At 42.9% G+C, this 21,099-nt stretch overlaps 1 protein-coding gene across 6 annotated transcripts in view; it reads right to left on the bottom strand.

The window, feature by feature from the left end:
- Window positions 1–16,163, bottom strand: part of zmym4.1 (zinc finger MYM-type containing 4, tandem duplicate 1) — a 105,121-nt gene extending 88,958 nt beyond the window's left edge. For 5 of the 6 annotated variants that reach the window (XM_078566983.1, XM_078566986.1, XM_078566984.1 and 2 more), the window contains exon 1: window positions 16,041–16,163. In XM_078566983.1, coding sequence (XP_078423109.1) covers window positions 16,041–16,103 — 63 coding nt within the window. In that variant the 5' untranslated portion in view covers window positions 16,104–16,163. The remainder of the gene's footprint in view (window positions 1–16,040) is intronic. The other variant, XM_078566987.1, reaches the window with a different exon arrangement.
- Window positions 16,164–21,099: the final 4,936 nt, after the last annotated feature.

Raw genomic sequence — 21,099 nt, forward strand, 5'->3', positions numbered from 1 at the left:
AGTTTTATAAATGGCATGCTAGTGAATTATGTATTATAGTCTTGCACATAATGCACACTTCTCGCAAGTGTCACACCTGCTTGCTGTAACACCTTCAGTCACCTCTCTCATCAACTCAAGCTTATTCAAATATACATAGAATTGTTAAACAAATGTACCCATGCTGCAATGTAATATTACATGGCATTTAAGAGAAGCACTACAGGACCCACAGAAATTAGAGACACACTGTTTGTATGGACTTTCAGAAGGCAGAACAGAAACTCCGTTCCAAAATAAACACAAACTAACATGCAGTAACAATAATACACACAATCTCAGAACTGTTACAGTGCAGGAGGCCATTCGGCCCATTGTGTCTGCACCAGCTCTCCAAATGAATATGGCACTGGGTGAAATTCACCTTCCTTCTCCCATAACTCTACAGGTTGTTTATTTTCAAATCATCATATTTCCTCTTGAATGCCTCAGTTGAACCTGCCTCCACCATACACACAGGCAGTGCATTCCAGACCCTGTGTGAAAATGTTTTCTTTCTCTCATATAGTTATTGTTCCTTTTGCCAATTACTTTTAAATGTGTCCTTCTCGATCTTCAAGGAGAGGCAGTGGCTTAGTAGCAAAGTCACAAGACCAGTAACCCCAAGGCCCAGGCTGATGCTCTGGGGAGTCTGGTCCAAATCCCATCATGGGAGCTGGTGAAATTTAAATTCAATTAATAAATATCTGGAATTGAAAGATAGTTTTTTATGACAATAGTCTCAGTATTAGTGCCATGAAATTCCCTGGTTCACTAATGTCTTTGGGAGAAGGAAATCTGCTGTCTTTACCTGGTCTGGCCTACATGCGACTCCAGACCCACAGCAATATGGTTGAATCTTAATTGCCCTCTGAAATGGCCTAGGAAGTCACTCAAGTTGTACTAAACCACTACAGAAAAGTCAAAAAGTAATAAAACGGGACAGATCACCCGACATCGACCAAGGCACCAGAAACGAAAAGAGCACACCCAGCCCTTATGACCTTGCAAAGTCCTCCTTACTAACATCTGAGGGCTTGTGCCAAAATTTGGAGAGCTGTCTCACAGACTAATCAAGCAACAGCCTGTCATTGTCTGTAAGGTACGATTCCATGAATATGACTATGTCCCAGGCACCACCATCACCAGCCCTGGGTATGTCCTGTCCCACCGGCAGTGGCACCATGATCTACAATCGGGAGGGGATTTATCTGGGAGTCCTCAACATTGAGTCTGGACCCCATGAAGTCTCATGCAATCAGGTCAAACATGGACAAGGAAACCTTTTGCTGATTACCACCTACCACTCTCCTTCAGTTGATGAATCAGGGCTGCTCGAATGTAGAACAACACTTGGAGGAAACAAGGGCACAGAATGCACTCTGGATAGGGGACTTCAATGTTCATCACCAAGGGTGGCTCTGTACCACCGCTACAGGTCAAGTTGCCCAAGTCCTGAAGGAAATTTATGCAAGACTGATCCTGCATTAAGTGGTGAGGGAACCAAGAGGGTAAAAAGACCTTGGCTTCACCAATCTACCTGTCACAAATACATCTGCCCTTGACATTATAAATAGGAGCAACCACTTCACAGCCCTTGTGAAGAGGAAATCCAATCTTCATGCTGAGCATACCCTCCAGGATTGTGTTGCACTACCACCGTGCTAAATGGGATAGATTCAGAACAGATCTAGCAACTCAAAACTCAGCATCCACGAGTCACTGTGGGCCATCAGCAGCAGCTGAACTGAATTCAACCACAACCTGTGACCTCACGGCCTGGTACATCCCTCACTCTACTGCCACCATCAAGCTAAGGTTATCAATCCTGGTTCAATGAAGAGCACATACCAGGAGTAGCACCAAGTATACCTGAAAATGAGATGCCAACCTGATGAAGCTAGAACACAGGGATGCCTGCATAATAAACAGAAGCAGCAGCATGCAATAGAGCTAAGGAATCCATAATCAATAAAGCAGATCAAAGCTCTGCAGTCCTGGTACATCTAGTCATGAATGGCGATGGACAACTAAACCATTAACTGGAGGAGGCGGCTCCACAATTATCCCCATCCGCAAAGATGGGGGAGCCTAGTACATCAGTGCAAAAGAGAATCCTGAAGCATTTGCAACTATCATCAGCCAGAAATGCTGAGTGGATGTGCCATTTTGGCCTCCTCCTGAGGACCCCAGCATCACAGATGCCAGTCTTCAGTCAATTCGATTACACCATGTGATGTCAAGAAAAGGCTGAAGGCACTGGATATTGCAATGTCTATGGGCCCAGATAACATCCCGGCAATAGTTCTGAAGGCCTGTGCTCCAAAACAAGCTGTACCATTAGCAAGCTGTTCCAGTACAGCTACAACACTGGCATCTACCCAACTATGTGGAAAATTGCCCAGGTTATGTCCTGTGCACAAAAAGCAGGACAAATCCAATCTGGCCAAGTACCTGCACAGCAAAATTATGGAAAGTGTCATTGACAGTGCTATCAGGCAGCACTTGCAGGGCAAAAACATGCTCACAAATGCTCAGTCAGAGTTCTATCAGGAGGTGAGAACGTCGGCCATTGCAGCACTTCGACCGAGAACGTCGGCCATTGCAGCACTTTGACCGAGAACGTCGGCCATTGCAGCACTTTGACCGAGAACGTCGGCCATTGCAGCACTTTGACCGAGAACGTCGGCCATTGCAGCACTTTGACCGAGAACGTCTGCCATTGCAGCACTTGACCGAGAACGTCTGCCATTGCAGCACTTTGACCGAGAACGTTTGCCATTGCAGCACTTGACCAAGAACGTCTGCCATTGCAGCACTTGACCAAGAACGTCTGCCATTGCAGCATTTGACCAAGAACGACCGCCAATGCAGCATTTGACCAAGAACGACCGCCAATGCAGCATTTGACCAAGAACGACCGCCAATGCAGCACTTTGACCAAGAACGTCTGCCATTGTAGCACTTTGACCAAGAACATCTGCCAATGCAGCATTTGACCAAGAATGACTGCCACTGCAGCATTTGACCAAGAATGACTGCCACTGCAGCATTTGACCTAGAATGACTGCCAATGCAGCATTTGACCAAGAATGACTGCCAATGCAGCATTTGACCAAGAATGAATGCCAATGCAGCATTTGACCAAGAATGACTGCCAATGCAGCATTTGACCAAGAATGACTGCCAATGCAGCATTTGACCAAGTGTGACTTCAAGAAGCCCCAAGGAAATTAAAGTCCATGAGGGCATACGTAGCACACAGGAAGATAGTTGTAGTTGTTGAAAGCCAATCATCTCAGTTCCATGAGATCACTGCAGGAAATCCTCAGGGTAGTGCCCTTGGCCCAACCATCTTCCAGCTGCTTCATCAACGGCCTTCCCTCCATCATAAGGTCAGAAGTGGGGATTTTCGCCGAAGATTGCACAATGTTCAGCACCATTCACAACTGCTCAGACACTGAAGCAGTCCGTGCCCATTTGCAGGAAGACCTGGACAACATTCAGGCTTGGGCTGATAAGTGGCAAGTGACATTCCTGCCACACAAGTTCCAGGAAATAACCATGAGAGAGAATCCAACCATCTCCCCTTGACGTTATTTTTTCTTATTCATTTACGGGGTGTGGGCTTCGCTGGCTCAGCCAGCATTTATTGCCCATCCCTAAATGACCTTGAGAAGGTGGTGGTGAGCTGCCTTCTTGAACCACTGTAGTCCCTGCGGTGTACCCACACTGCTCTTGGGGAGGAGTTCCAGGATTTTGACCCAGTGACAGTGAAGGAACAGCAATATATTTCCAAGTCAGGATGGTGAGTGGCTTGGAGGGGAAATTCCAGGTGGTGGCGTTCCCATGTATCTGCTGTCCTTGTTCTTCTAGATAACATTATGATCACTATCATCACCCCAACTATCAACATGCCAGGGGTTACCATTGACCAGAAACTGAACTGGACCAGCCTCATAAACACTGTGGCTACAAGAAGTGGCTGGGAATTTCGTGGTGACTAACACTTCCTGACTCCCCAAAGCCTGTCCACCATCTACAAGTCACAAGTCAGGAGTGTGATGTAATACTCTCCACTTGCCTGGATGAGTGCAGCTCCAACAACACTCAAGCAGCTCTACACCATCCAGGACAAAGCAGCCCACTTGATTGGCACACCACCCACCACTTTCAACATCCACTCCCTCTACCACCGATGCAGAATGGCAACAGTGCTTACCATACACAAGATTCACTGTAACAATTCACCAAGGCTCCTTCCAAGACCTCTACCACATAGAAGGACAAAGGCAGCAGACAATTGGGAACACCATCACCTGCAAGTTCCCCTACAAACCATACACAAAGGAGCATATGAGTTAGAAGCAGTAGGCCCCTTGGCCCCTCGAACCTGATCCACCATTCAATAAGATCATGGCTAATCTGACTGTAACCTCAATTCCACATTCCCATCTACCCCAATAACCTTTCACCCTTTTGCTTATCAAGAATCTATCAAGCTCTGCCTTAAAAATATTCAAAGGCTCTGCTTCTAGTAAGTGTGTTCCAAAGACTCATGACCTTCAGAGAAAAAAATTCTCATTTGTCTTAAATGGGCAACTCATTTTTAAACAATGACCCCTAGTTCTAGATTCTCCCACAAAAGGAAACGTCCTTTCCACACCAGGATCTTATACGTTTCAATCAAGTCACCTTTTACTCCAGTAGATACAAGCCTAGCGTGTTTAGCCTTTCCTCTTAAGACAACCTTCCCATTCCAGGTATTAGTCTAGTAAACCTTCCCTGAACTGCTTCTAACATATTTACATCCTTCCTTAAATAACAAGAGCAATACTGTACACTACTCCAGATGTGGTCTCACCAATGCCCTAAATAACTGAAGCATAACCTCTTTATTTTGTATTCAATTCCCCTCGCAATAAACAATAACATTCTATTAGCTTTCCTAATTACTTGCTATACCTGCATATTAGTCTTTTGCAATTCATGCACTGTGACACCCAGATCCTGACTTGGATATATATCGCCATTCCTTCACCATTGCTGAATCAAAATTCTAGAACACCCTTCTGAATAACACTGTGGGTGTACCTACACCAGATAGACTGCAGCAGTTCAAGAAGGCAGATCACCAGCACCTTCTCAAGGACAATTAAGGATAGGCAACCAATGCTGGCCTCGTCAGCGACACCCATATCACATGAAATAAAAATAAAACACAGATCATGGACCAAACGTTTGATTTCCAATCTATACTGCGAGCTCATCTCAATCAGGAAAGCCACTGCAAAAATAGATTACAGATGCAGAAAATACGACAGACCTACATATTGCCATTTACTGCCATATGGTGCTCTGAATTTGATTGGGTTCTATAAAGAAGGTTTGATTTTAAAAAAAATTGAGACAAAATATAAAATGGATTAAATTCAAGCAAATTAAGTTGTACATTGAAACATGAGAAAAAAATAAAGAATATGCTGTAAAGAAAGTTCAACTGCCCTGTTCAATTCTCCCATGAAATGTAAGTGATTGTGTATTAGTACTTTCCTTCACAACTTCCAATAAGTGTTCTGCAATGTTCTGACATCTGAAAAACTGCGAACTTAGCAGGATTGAGGAAGTTGGCTGGTGATTGCTGCCAAAATCATGTGATGAAGTGGGCAGTTTACTGACACTGCCACACTGTTGTGTTTGTCAAGGTGTTGGGGAATCAGTTTTACCATTTTGAACTCAGTGACAGGGTCACATATTAACAGTTCCAATGTAAAACTCAAAACACTTCCCAGAAACTTACCTCAACACCCCCAGGAAATTGACTGTTTACATTTATCATACAAACCATGAGGACCTCAGTAAAAGTGCCCATTTATAGACAGTATAATGAGGTGAACATTGCAGGTGTTTGGAAATAGTCCATAATTCTTTTATGCACCATCCCTGCAAGCAATCTGAATTAAACGTGAACCCACACTTCACGGATCAGTTGTAGGTATTCACTATACTACCCAATTCCTTCCCTCAACAAATAAGTTCTAAAGCATCTCAAATGGCATGTTTCCCAAACTGTGGGTCACGATACCCATTGGTGTCACAAGGTCACCTCTCTTCCAAGGCAGCAAAGGCGACTGTGGAGAGGACATTATCTAGTTTGGAGGAGCTGGCAGGGTAGCCCTGGACCCGCCGGGCTGATTCTGCTAAACAGTAAGGAGCGTACGCTGAGTGAGTGCCAAGCGGGTACGGGATGTTTGTGCGGCGACTTGGCACAGATCAGGCATGTAGGTCTAACTCAGTGACTGACTGATGTGTCCAGAGTATGGGAAAACTGGGAGATCATGAGGCTGAACTGGGAAGATATGTGGCAGTTTCAAACTTTGCTGTGTTTCTGCTCCGGTCTGCCTGTTGTGCAGGCTCCTTACCCTGGGCTGGAAACTCTGCTTTGCAGACACTGGAAACTAAGCCAAAAGGATGGTGGGGAAGAGAGAGTGGGACTAATTATTGTGCCTGTGTGAGAGTGTGGTGGGAGAGGGTCTGATTACAGTGCATGTGTACACATCTGCACATAGATATGCTTTGGAGGGGGTGGGGAGAGAAAGGTTTGCACGCATGCGTGCGTGTTGTGTGTGTGTTGGGAGGGGTGATGAGGTGGAACAGGAGGGGGCTTCACCGAGTCTTCTCTCATTGGGGGACATGGAGACCTTGGCTGAAGCCTACACGAGTAAATAAAATAACATTTTTACAGGAACTTTAAAAACAGATTTTCATATTTGTATGTATTATATATATATTTTTATTCATTGATGGGATGTGGGCTTCATTGACTAGACCAGCATTTATTGCCCATCCCTAATTGCCCTTGAAAAGGTGGTGGTGAGCTACCTTCTTGAACCGCTGCAGTCCATGTGGTGTAGGTACACCCACAGTGCTGTTAGGAAGGGAGTTCCAGGATTTTGACCCAGCGACAGTGAAGGATTGGCGATATAATCCCAAATCAGTATGAGGAGTGACTGGAGGGGAACTTCCAGGTGGTGGTGTTCCCATCTATCTGCTGCCCTTGTCCTTCTAGATGTAAGCGATCATGGATTTGGAAGGTGCTGTCTAAGGAGCCTTGGTGAATTCCTGCAATGCATCTCGTAGATGGTATATACTGCTGTTATTGTACGTCGGTGGTGGAGGGAGTGAATGTTTGTGGATGCGGTGCCAATCAAGCAGGCTGCTTTGTCCTGGACAGTGTCAAGCTTCTTGAGTGTTATGGGAGCTGCACTCATCCAGGCAAGTGGGGAGTATTCCATCACACTCCTGACTTGTGTCCTGTAGATGGTGGGCAGGCTTTGGGGAATTAGGAGGTGGGTTACTCATCACATGATTCCTAGCCTCTGACCTACTCTTGTAGCCACAGCATTTATATGGCTAGTCCAGTTCAGTTTCTGGTCAATGGTAACCCCCAGGATGTTGATGGTGGGGGATTCAGTGATGGTAATGCCATCGAACGTCATGGGGCGATGGTTGGATTCTCTCTTGTTGGAAATGGTCATTGCCTGACACTTGTATGGCGTGAATGTTACTTGCCACTTGTCAGCCCAAGCCTGGATATTGTCCAGGTCTTGCTGCATTTGGACATATACTCCTTCAGTATCTGAGGAGTCACGAATGGTGATCATCGTGCAATCAGCGAGCATCCCCACTTCTGGCCTTACGGAGGAAGGAAAGTCATTGATGAAGCAGCTGAAGATGGTTGGGCCGAGGACACTACCCTGAGGAACTCCTGCGGTGATATCCTGGAGCTGAGATAACTGACCTCCAACAACCACAACCATCTTCTTTTGTGCTACGTATGACTCCAACCAGTGCGGAACTTTCCCCGGTTCCCACTGACTCCAGTTTTGCTAGGGCTCCTTGATGCCACACTGTCAAATGCTGCCTTGATGTAAAGGGCAGTCACACTCACCTCACCTTGGGAGTTCAGCCCTTTTGTCCATGTTTGAACCAGGGCTGTAATGAGGTCAGAAGCTGAGTGGCCCTGGCGGAACCCAAACTGGGAATCAGTGAGCAGGTTATTGCTAAGCAAGTGCCGCTTGATAGCACTGTTGATGACCCCTTCCATTACTTCACTGATTTTTAACTCTCTCCACTCAGTGGAAACTCTTTCGAGTTATCAACAGTCACAGATTGCAACTCTTTCGAGTACAATCACAGTTCTTGGTTTCCGGGAGTGGAACATGAACCCACAACCCTCTGATTCAAAGGCGAGGGTGCTATGAACTGAGCCACAGCTGACACCTCTATTACTTCACTGATGATGGAGCGTAGACTGATGAGGCGGTAATTGGCCAGGTTGGATTCATCCTGCTTTTAACGTACAGGACATACCTGGGCAATTTTCCACATAGCCGAGTAGGTGCCAGTGTTGTAGCTATACTGGAACAGCTTACTAGTGGTGCAGCAAGTTCTGGAGCACAAGTCTTGAGTACTATTGCTGGAATATTGTCAGGGCCCATAGCCTTTGCAGTATCCAGTACCTTCAGCCATTTCTTGATATCACGTGGACTGAATCAAATTGGCTGAAGACTGGCAGCTGTGATGCTGGGGACCTCCGGAGGAGGCCGAGATGGATCATCCATCTGGCACTTCTGTCTGAAGATTGTAGCAAATGCTTCAGCCTCATCTTTTGCAATGATGTGCTGGGCTCCTCCATCATTGAGGTTGGGGATATTTGTGGAGCCTCCTCCTCCAGTGAGTTGTTTAATTGACCACCACCATTCACGACTGGATGTGGCAGGGCTGCAGAGCTTAAATCTGATCCGTTGGTTGTGGAATCGCTTAGCTCTGTCTATCACTTGCTGCTTATGCAGTTTGGCACATAAGTAGTCCTATTTTATAGCTTCACCAGGTTGACACCTCATTTTTAGGTATGCCTCGTGCTGCTCCTGGCACGCCCTCCTGCACTCTTCATTGAACCAGGGTTGATCCCCTGGCTCGATGGTAATGGTGGAATGGGGGATATGCTGAGTCATGAGGTTACAGAATGTGATTGTATACAATTGTACTACTGATGATGGTCACAACACCTCATGGATGCCCAGTCTTGAGTTGCTAGATCTGTTCGAAATCTATTCCATTTAGCACGGTGGTAGTGCCACACAACACGATGGAGGGTATCCTCAATGTGAAGGCGGGACTTCGTCTCCACAATGACTATGCGATGGTCACTCCTACCGATACTGTCATGGACAGATGCATCTGTGGCAGGCAGGCTGATAAGGATGAGGTCAAGTATGTTTTTCCCTCTTGTTGGTTCCCTCACCACCTGCTGCAGACCCAGTCTAGCAGCGATGTCATTTAGGACTCGGCCAGCTCGGTCAGTCATGGTGTACCGAGCCACTCCTGGTGATAGACATTGAAGTCCCTACCCAGAATACATTCTGTGCCCTTGCCACCCTCAGTGCTTCCTCCAAGTGGTGTTCAACATGGAGGAGCACTGATTCTCAGCTGAGGGAGGGTGGCACGTGGTCATCAGCAGGAGGTTTCCTTGCCCATGTTTGACCTGATGTCACGAGATTTCATGGCATCCGGGGTCGATGTTGAGTCCCAGGACAACTCCCTCCCGACTCTATACCACTGTACCGCCACCTATGCTGAGCCTATCCTGCCGGTGATGTCTGGGGTATTATCTGTAAGGTACTGTTCCACGAGAATGACTATGTCAGGCTGTTGCTTGACTGGTCTCAGAGACAGCTCTCCCAATTTTGGCACTAGCCCCCAAATGTTAGTAAAGAGGACTTTGGAGGGTCAACAGGGCTGAGAATGCCGTTGTCGTTTCCAATGCCCAGGTCAACGCCAGGTAGTCCATCCGGTTTCATTCCTTTTTTGTGACTTTGTAGCAGTTTGATACAACTGAGTGGCTTGCTAGGCCATTTCAGAGGGCATTTTAAGAGTCAACCATATTGCATCACATATACTGATCTATTATACACAGTTGAATGTTACTACGCTGTTTTATTACCGTTTTGTTTTTGCTGACGTCTGGGGTCATGTTAATTTTCAAGTGTTAAAATGGGGTCACACTGAAAACTAGTTCGGGAAGCACAGTTATAGGGTTATTCCAATTTGTGATTGAATGCATTGCATTCCCCTAAATGGAACACTCTTTTGAAATATTGAGATAAAATTAAACAATCTACATTTCTGAACCAAATAAAGGGGTCTAGTTTTTTGACTTATACAGAAATAGTTCACGCAATTTAATTGGAGAGGCCACATGTAGAAAATCTCAATGATTGGAGCCGCCACTATTTGGAATTGGGTAACTCAGTCCCAAACAAGTCCGTAAAAAATCAATTTAACAATGAACAGTTATTCAACTGTATTGTCGCAGTGTTTCTATTCTGCCATCTCAGTAACAGATTCAAAAGGCAACTGAGATCATCAGTACCATAGACAGTTAGGGTCAGATACTTCCAAGAGATGTGAGCAGCTGCTGTTTCCTACCTAAAAGGAATAAGGGTTTTTGTTTTGTACTAATTCATTAAGTATTTATATTAGGGCTTTACATCAGATGCAGAAATAAGCTCAGTACAATAGGAGACTTGCTCTCATAAATGTTTGCAAGATACCCCAATGGTTCCAAAGTAAATCTCAATTTTAGAGTCATTAAGACCAAAAGGTTCACAGTTGATCCCGAGGTTGTGTTATAAATAAGCTGATCAGAGATTACCATGCTAACAGCCTGCACTACTCTGACTGGCCTGCGCACCTTGAATGGTACCCTCTGCTAACTGATCCAGGGAAGCACCCAATCCCTGGATGTGGTCCAGAAAAGGGCCACAAGGACAATCCCTAGTGTCAGAAGGCTGAATTATGGGGAAAGATTACAAACCTTGGCTAAAACAGCCTCGCAAAAGGATGATTTGAGAAGAGACCTTACAGAGGTACATGACGATTACTGTTATAGGAAACATTAATCCTATTTCAAAATGCAGAATGAGGCTGAGTTAACCGGGAACAGGCAAGTCGAAGCTGATGTCAAGAGGTGCTTTTTCACATAAAGGTTGATCCAATCTTAGAAGTCAGGAAATGGTGGAGAGAAAGATCTGGGGTTATTCACCAGATGGACGTTGGTAAAATGGGGTCACATTGAAAACTAGTTCGGGAAACACAGTCATAGAGTTATTCCAATTTGTGATTGAATGCATTACATTTTCCTAAATAAAACACTCTTTTGAATACTGAGATAAAATTGAACAATCTGCATTTCTGAACCAAATAAAGAGATCTAGTTTTTTGACTTTTACATGAACAGTTCATACAATTTAATCAAAGAGGCCACCTCGTCTGTTATCATATTTGGGATCTTAGCGAGGACTAAACAGGGATGCTGCAATAGGTCACAGCATTGCTGGGTCTTGAAGGGGAAACTCATCAAGGTTCTCATACCAAATCACCCTAAAACCACCCCCCCAATTTAACATGATAATGTACCAGCAGTAAAATATTATCTTGGAAATTAGTCACTGGTGGGTTTTTTTTATTTCCAAAAGTTAATACTAAACTTGCAAAAAAAAAAATGCAGGAAAAATTCAGATCTAACAGCAACTGTGGAGAGAAAAACAGAGTTCCAACGGACTCAAAACGTTAACTGTTTTTCTCTCCAGAGTTGCAGTTAGACCTGGTGAGTTTTTCCAGCATTTTGTTTTTGTTTCAGATTTCCAGCATCTGCAGTATTTTGCTTTCAAAAAAAAACTTAGTTCATTTTCATTCTATTAAGGAATAAAATACACATTTTTGATAGCTCTCCATTGCGCCACATGATTTCGGACGATGGTGACTAAATGGTTCCATCCCAGATCTGTATCAACTTAGCCAATCTTACAATCACAGCTATTAAGTTTGGCCTCAGCTTCCATTAAAAGATGGATCTTATTCTTCTTATTGAGCTGTCTGCCCAAAGACTGGACCTTGGCAATTATTTGCCTAACCATGGCGAAGTGCCATGATTTTACTATGGGTTGGGCAAAGAGGCAGGCACCGAGTCTACTTCATCCGGAATAGGGGAAAACCTGTTAGTAAAAACTGTTAGTATTAATCTGATCCACATGCGCGCCATCTAGCCAACTGAGCTAAGTCACCCCCCTCCCCCAAAAGATGGGTTACAAAACAAAAATTAACTAGAGCTTTCACTTTTGATCATTATTTTGAACGAAAAGCAGAATTGTGCTTGTCTATGGTGCCCTTATGGATGATCAGCACAATCTATCCAGACTCATGCAAGAGCAAGGACACCTGTGATGAACGCCTAAGAATGCCGCTGATCCTAGAATCATAGATCTTATTCATGGCACATCTTTCAGTGGTGATACATACTAAAAGCTATAAGTGAGAAAACACATATCTCTGGCTTTAGAATAAAAAAAAATCAGGGCCTTGAGATTAAAACACTAGTTAGGCCACAACTAGAATACTGCATTCAGTCTGGTCATTGCATTACAATAAGGCTGTGATTGCACAATAGAAGGTACAGAGGAGATTTATAAAGATGTTGCCAAGAATCGAGAATCTGAGCAACAAGGAAAGATTGAATCAACTGGGGCTGTTTTCTTTAGAACAGAGGAAGCTGAGGGGAAATTTAATTGAGGTGCATAAAATTGAGGGGCCCTGGTTAGTGTGGACAGGAAGGACCTATTTCCCTTTGCAGAAAGGTTAACAACTAAGGATCGTTAAATTTAAAGTAATTGGTAGAAGGATTAGAGATGAGTTGGGAAGAAATCCTTTAACTCAAAGGGTGGTGTGAAAATGGAACTTATTGCCTGAAAGAGTGGTAAAGACAGGAAACCTCATTCAATTTTTAAAAACTACTTGGATATGCACTTGAAGTGTTATAATCTACAGGGCTGCAGACCAAGAGCTGGAGAGTGGGATTAGGCTGCTTAGCTCTTTTTCAGCCAGCACAGAGACAATGGGCTTAATGGCTTCTTTCTGTGCTGTGAATTTTCTACATTTCTAAAAGCTGCATTACATTAAATTAAACTATCGAGAATGCAAAAAAAGAAATGGTCAGCATGAAAGAGCAAACAAATGGTTGTCTTTTGCAAATTAGTGAGTTGCTTTGCTTTCCAGTCTCACCAAAGCCAAAAATTAGTTCATATTCAGCCTAATCATGAATGCAATTGTCTAGCCTTGTCACGTTTTCAACTATTTCATTTCATAACAAGCACACTTTCTGTTTGTTGATCAGAGTATACAGGTGTCAACTGAGGATCAGTAGGGGCACTTTTGCATCCGAGTTCCAAACCCATCCATCATGATCTCGGTAGAGGCCAGTAACATTGTCCTTAGAATCCTAAAACCCAGGTATTTGCTAAAAGAATTAAGTCACAGGGTTCACGAATTAAATCAAAAGAATTTTGCTGCACCAAAATCAAAGATAGTGTAATTAGTGACAATCTTAAACAGTTATGTTAAAGATATTAACAGTACAATGAACATAGGTGCTTGTATTTTAAACTGAACTTTCTAACCCATTTGATTTACGCACCCAATAACTCAAGTTAGGAATTTATCAGAAATTAGTAGATTAACCACTTGATCCGAGTACTGTTTCAAAGATTTGGACAGCAGCTAAGATTTCTCGGGATTTCCATTAACTTCAGGTAAGGCTGTCCCTTCAAGTCTCCTCCAATTGCCCCACAGTTGTAGATTTCCAGTTCAACACAGTTACCGCTACCGTCTTAAATGTGGCCACCTTGAGTCTCCTGGTTCTAGTATTTTTTATCTCCGGAGTCCTGCATCTAAACCTACTCTCTCTCCTCAGCCTAGAATTTCAACTCACTGTTAGGAGTCCTTCAACTAACAGTTAGGAGTCCTTCAATTAACATGAGTTTCAAACTCTTCTAGCCAACACACAGAATTTCAATTGAACTCTGCATTAAAGGGATGTTTCCTCTCTCCAGCTTGTTCTAAACCAAAAAACCAAACTACTTGAACAGAGCCACATGCAGGGGCCAACTCACCCAGGTAATTAACTGCTGGTTGACCTTTTTCCTTATTGGTTATCTCCCAGGCAGCTTGGTCACATGATTATTTAGTGGAAGCAAGCTGCTTTTTTTCCAGAAATCTTTCAAAGAAATTTAGTTCTTAAAGGAACCGTCGCCACATCATATACAAAGGTTTTTTCCCCCCCAGAAGCACATGAGCCCCACACACTCCACAGATTTAAGCGCATAATTTAGGTGGATATTTCAGGACGACCTCACAGATAAAATGTTTAACCTAAGTTCCATTTGCTCTCTCAGGTGGGCATAAAACATTAATACTTTTTGAAGAGGAGCAGAGAATTTCTCCCGACGTCCTGGCCAACATTTATCCCTCAATCAACATCACTAAAGCAGGCTATCTGATCAACATCACACTGCTTGCGGTACACTGGCTGCCACATTTTCCACAGCAGTGACTACACTTCAGAAAGTATTTAATTGGCTGTAAAGTGCTCTGGAACATCCTGAGGTCATGAAAGGCACAACATAAATTCAAGTTTTTTCTTTATTTTACTATGAACAAATTATTTAAACTTTAGATATGGGAACTGAATATTAGAAATACAGAGCTACATTAATTGCAAAGTATACACCAAAATTACGGTACATTTAATTTTAAAGAGCAGTTTGCTCAAAAAATCAAAAGTGTTAATTTCCTTGTAGAGGGGGATTTTTGATCCTAGATGAAGCTTGCTTAATTGATTAGATATTTCTAAAGACCACATAAATTCAAATTTCTTAACATCTAAAGAAGATAATTGCATGTGTTTACTAACACTTTGGCTAATAAACATATATATCTGGCTACTTGTAAATTGAATAATTACTGCAAACAATTATTGAGATAAATCTATTGGGATTCACGCTTGCATAAACATATTCACACTTTGCATATGCCACATTATCAATTACATTTACAAAAGTAATATTAAATTTCTCTCTAAAACCCTATTTATATTTAACATGCCACTCAGGAAGGCAGTCACTTAGCAGTAGAAGACTTTTTAATCCAGCAAAATTATTACACATAATTGTTAATCCTTGATTTCCACCATTGTGAAAGGGAAGATTACAGGGCAAGTACACAGTACAGCTGTGGTACCGTGGAGAAAAAGGTCCACTTATGGGGGCCACTGTCAAATAGTTGAAAACCCAAAATTGCATTTATCCAAACTATCGCCACAAATACAGAACGTTCTTATCTGAGAATAGATTTCCCACAATTAAAAGACACAGATGCTTAAGTACAATAGCATTCAACTACCTTATAAAAACAACCAAAGTTTCGGTAAAAATTGAATGATATACAGACTAAAGTTTTCCTCCTTTTAAAGTTTTGATCCAAATGTACACGCATCTTAGCAAATATCATGAGTGAGCTGTAAAATAAAATGGGCATTGTACAGATTTCTGTATTTCAAAACAATGTGCTGGGGCTTGAGAAAAAAATCCTTCTCCCTCTCTCTCTCCCAGACAAAAGCAGGACCACTAAGCATGGGCCACACTAAGTCACTATCGCGATATCGAAAGCCCCACAAAGTTCCACCTTGTGTCATTTTACAAGATATATAAAATAAAAGCTGCAAAAGACTCAGAGCCCTCCCGCCACTTAGTCAATATTTTAAATTTGCAAGAAGATGCAGCCAGCAAAGCGCTTCACACCTCACAGGAGTAAATAATGCAACTACGCGGATTCAAACTTAGGGGGGAGGGGGTGGGATTGGAGCCTTCTCTCTCGACACCGAAGGCGTCGCATGTGTGTTTGTTTGTGTGTGTGTTTGTGCCTCTGATGGACTGACAAGTGACCCCCCCCCATTCCTCCATCTCTCTCCCCGGCAGACCACTCGCCTCAATGCACTTCCCCCTCTATATCCATGTCTTGGCTTGAGATTTGTTTTATATTTTTTTCCCCAAACCGCTCAAAAAAGATATCAGAATAATGGCGCCCAGCGGTTGGGAAAGTGAAGGCGGCGGACTTGCCAGACCTACCGTGTGCGGTGAGCCTGTGCATCTGGAGACGCACAGATCCTCCTGCTCTCTCGGGTCCGCCATGTTGGTGGCACCAACATCAGAATGTCACGCACAGCGCTGCGCGGGTGACGGCGTGACACACGGCGCCTCTACGTCACACGCACAACGGCGTGGTGACGTAGGCCGGGCGGAGGGGCGGGGCCAAGGCTGACGTGAGCGTTCCCTGAGGTGGTGGGGGGGGGGGTGTCAGATCTCGCGAGAATTCAGCTTGCTTCTTCCCGCCTTTTGGAGGTTGACTCTGTCCTCTTCTGAGATGAAGCCCGGAAGCGGATACTAGGTTGTCCCAGGTAGGGGGGGGGGTCCCCCATTCATCAATCCATCCATACATAATTAGCTATAGGCTTAAAGGAGGTCCCACCCATCCATAATTAGCCATAGTCCTCAAGGGAGGTTCCATCCATCCATAATTAACCATAGTCCAGGACGCAGCTTAAAAAATCACATTAGGAGGAGTAGGCAATTCGGTCCCTCAAGCTTCTCCTGCCATTCAATAAGATCATGGCTGCTCTGATTGTGGCCTCAGCATTGTCATTCCTCCATCTGTCCAGTTTCTGATTTTGACCACCCATCTAGTCCTTCTCCAACCCAGTCTGTTCTTTCCTGACGTTTCACCTTTTTTCGCCAACACCAGCCTAGCCCAGTGCTCATACTTTCTCAATTTCCACTACTTCAATTCCACTGAAAGCCCATGAGATGGTGGGACTCTGATTTTCCTGCAAATTCATGTATTCTTCTGTTCTGAAGAAGGCATATTGGGACATGAACTGTGTGACTCAGAGGCAGGAATGCTACCAACCGAACCACAGCTGACACAATTACTTAAAATATTACTTTTATCCACTCTGTTCACTGTGGTGCCCACCAAATGCAGCGAGTTGCAGGAATGCCAGTAAACACTTCCACTCTGTCTCCAATGCCACCCAAGCAGGGACAGGCCACAGAAGAGAAGGTTCACTGAATTTGGAATTGCTTTCTTTCAACAGTTTTCAGCCTCTATTTAGATATGGGTTTCATTGTTTTAGGTTGTTTCTTCAAAATGGTAATTATTTTCAATGTTAGGGAAAAATTGCAATTCTGATCATTAAAAACAGTGAAATCAAAATTATAGAAATGACTTTCATGGTGATAAATGTGCACAATTAATGAATATTTACCTTTGAGTTATAGATATGGTTTTATATACTTGTTCATAATTATGTGAATCCATCTAATCATTATTTAGATAATCTTATGCTAATCTATTAATAAACTATTGCTTCAGAAGGTAAATGGTATAAATAAAAAGAATAGTTACTACACTACACAGATAAAAATGTGTACAAATTGGTCCTACGTTTGATAAAAATAAACTTTTTTCTATTCATTCAAGGGAGGTGGGCGCCGCTGGCAAGGCCAGGATTTGTTGCCCATCCCTAATTGCCCTTGAACTAACTGGCTTGCTATTTCAGAGGGCAGTTAAGATTCAGCCACATTGCTGAGTATGGAGTCACGTAGTCCAGACCAAGTAAAGATGGCGGATTCCTCCCCTGGAGGGCTTTAGCAAACCACATGGGTTTTTATCAGTAGTTTTATGGTCACTATTACTGAGACTAGCTTTAATTTTTAATCCAAATTTATTTATTAATTGAATTTAAATCCCCAGCTGCCATAGTGAGATTTGAACGCGTGTTCCCAAAGCATTAGCCTGGGTCTCTGAATTACTAGCCCAGTAGCATTATCACTATTCTGCAATCAGTTTATCCACAAAACAAATCCAACTTAGCAGAAATGCTGAATATTGTATCTGAATAATGTTGAGTCTCTAGACTAAAGAAATACAAGGGTGAAAATGCAGTGGGTGAAAATAACTGCTAAATAGTCAACAGCAGGTGGTTTTAACATGCAGACGGAAGGAGAGAAAAATCTGTACTTTCTAACTCTGGGTAACTTCACGTTACTTTTAAATATATATCCTGTCATTCACTATGGATAAATATAAACAGGGGTTTTCAATGGAAATTTAACAAAATAAGGATAGAATGAATGTCTTTAAATTTGCAACTGAATTGTATCTGCATACACTGGACCAAACCACTTAATTTCAAAGCCATACTTGATCTTGACTCCTTGTCTAAAATGCTTTACGAGATGAACTACTGTGTGTGTGTATTTTTACAGAAGCTAAACTTGGAAGCATGGATGATGGTGTTGAGATATTAGCAAAAGCCTTTCTTCGGAGATTTACAAGTATCCACCCATTCACTATCTGTACATACCAGTGAATATTCTGGTAAGGAATGCAATAGTACTCAGTAGGATGTCCACCCCTAAAGTCTGTAAAGTAAGAAATGCAGTTAGTAAGAAATAACTTGCATCTACATAGCACTTTATCATGTCTCTCAAAAGCAAAGCTAAAGTGTTTCACACAATAAATTATTTTGAAGTGGAAAAACCACTGATGGAGTATGGAGGTAGAAAAACAATATCACAATTCATGCAAGATCTAAAAGCATAATAGGAGTGCAGAGATTCACAAAACAAGAGGCAATAAACTGCATCAGGAGAAGTGGTGAATGGTGGGCAAACCTACCAAACAGAGAGGGTCATCGAAACTCATAAAGCCAAGCCTAGAAGTCAGAGGTGTAGAGGCATTCAAAACTAAGAGTGACAAAGGAACTGCAGAAATTTGCAGAACTAAGCAACGGACTTGGTGTGAGTTAGTGAAACGCAGTAACCCAATGGTTAGGAGAAACTGTAGAACTAAGTGAACTGGAAGAAACTATGAAATAAATCAAAATAGCTTCAATTATTTCTAAAAAAAAAAGGTTTAGCAGTTCTAAGAAAGTGAATATAGGAAGAAGCAGAATTAGTCAAAAAGTCATAAATAACTCGGTCCTGACAGGTTAAAGATTAGTGCTGAAATCCATAAACAGAACTAGGATTTAGGATTCATTCCCTGTACAACTTAATGACAGTTCCCAAAGATGGATATATGGCCACGCAGAGTGTCCACAAGAATGCATTTTGACTGACAAGAAAGAGATACTTATTTTTTTCTTTTCTTTTCAATCTTCATAATTTTCCCTCTGAGTCATGTTCCTTGTCATAACAGAGGCTATATTGATTATTTCCTTGTCTTGAACTTTCAAATTATGTATTTGATGCTGGATCAGTTTGGTTCATTGATTTAAATTTTGGTTGGTATCTGAATTTTCCATCACAAAGAATCCTTTTATCTCTTTCAGTGGTCATGATGGATGCAGGATCATCTAGTTAACTAACAAATTCATATGTCTACTGCATGCAAGTCCCTTTTTTGTATCTGAGCAGATAATTATATATATTCTTTTTGGTGAAGTCTGTTTCATTTGTTTAAGATTGAATGATTGTCAGATTATTACATAAAAGGAAAAAAATTGTTATAATCCTCTACATTAACAGAAAGGCTGTGAGATATTGTTTGATTTGATCTAAGAGCACATCAGAGAAGTCCAGATATCACAATTTTTACAACAAAGGGATTAACAACATAAAGTCTTGAGACCTCAGTAGAGATCTTCTTCTAAAAGCTGATGTTATAGAAGAATCTTAAACCACCGTACTACAAGAATTCCATCCAGTGTTTAGGTTGGGTATGATTCCTAGCTCACTATGAACAGAATTATCAGCCATGCTTATTAAGGTGATTTAACTGATGAACATTATTATTCTATTTCTTTTGTGTTCTGGGAGCTCTACTATGGCTTTATTGATGATAAGTAGGAAGATACATTATTTTATAATATCAGGTAAGTCATACTACATTCATTGCAATGTATTAAAATAAAGTTGTTCTCCAATGACTTAGCTTGTGAACAAAAAATAACTTTCTTCCTGTAATTATCTGTTTGCTTTCCACCCACTCCCTTTGTCTTCCACTTCTTCTCACTCTGAATTTTGATGTAAGAAATCTAAAAATAAGAAAATGTGATGCCGAGATAAATCATGGGAGGTGGAATAAAACCATGCACTTGTCAAAGCAAGGATAGAAAGAGGGATTGGACTCACTGGGGGTTTCCTGTCAGCACTAGAGGGGTGAATGCACAAGTTTGGCAGCACTGAGGTAGTAGGTTGTGAGTCTGATAGTTCTGGTTTATATATTTGCAACAGAATTATGGAAAGACATTGGACGGAATTTTCCAGTCCCACCAGTGATGGGTTTTGTGGTGGGCAGGAGTGGAAAATTCGGAGTAAGGCAAAAAGTCGAATTCCCACCGGTGGAAAAACGAGTCAGAATTTTTCCCCTCGCCGCTGTCATGGCAGGATGATGGTGGGTCAGCTTTCCCATTGATGCATGTCGGGAATGCCATGTGCATGCATTCACATGTCATTAATACTCATTAAAAACGCAACTCGTCAGAACCATGTTCCCCCCCCCCCCCCCCCCCCCCCCAACTACGTGCCACATCAGCAGGAAATTCGACAGGCCTAAATCATGACCAGATATAAATGGCATCCAGCTGTCCACCCTCACTTCAGTTGTGACTTCGAGGTGAGTGCAACATTCAAAGCCTACCTGCAACAGCACTGCTCCAGTTCCTCAGCGGTGCCAGTGTTAGCCCACAGTGGTGGGGGTGTATGGTTGGGCTGCTCCCCATGGCTGCCTTGGGTGTTGAGCTTGGCTGTTCACCGTGGCTGCCTCGGGTGTTGAGCTTGGCTGTTCACCGTGGCTGCCTCGGGTGTTGAGCTTGGCTGTTCACCGTGGTTGCCTTGGGCGTTGGGCTGGGCTGCTCACCACGGTTGCTATGCTACTCCAGCAGGACAGCATTGTTTGCTGCGAGTTTCAGGCAGGACTGCACTTTAAAACAGAGACCAGCATGGTGACCAAGGGATGAAAGATGACAGAGAAATTAGGGTGAACGGGGTTTAGGAAGGTTGGGGGCATGAAGAGGACAGCAACATGAGGGTGAAGGGAGTTTGGGAAGGTTGGGGGGTGGCGGAGATAACAGAGACATGAGGGTGAAGGGTGTTTAGTAGGGTTAGAAGGGGGAAGACGATG

The sequence above is a fragment of the Cetorhinus maximus genome, chromosome 21 (genome assembly GCF_964194155.1).
Source record: "Cetorhinus maximus chromosome 21, sCetMax3.hap1.1, whole genome shotgun sequence".
NCBI lineage: Eukaryota > Metazoa > Chordata > Chondrichthyes > Lamniformes > Cetorhinidae > Cetorhinus > Cetorhinus maximus.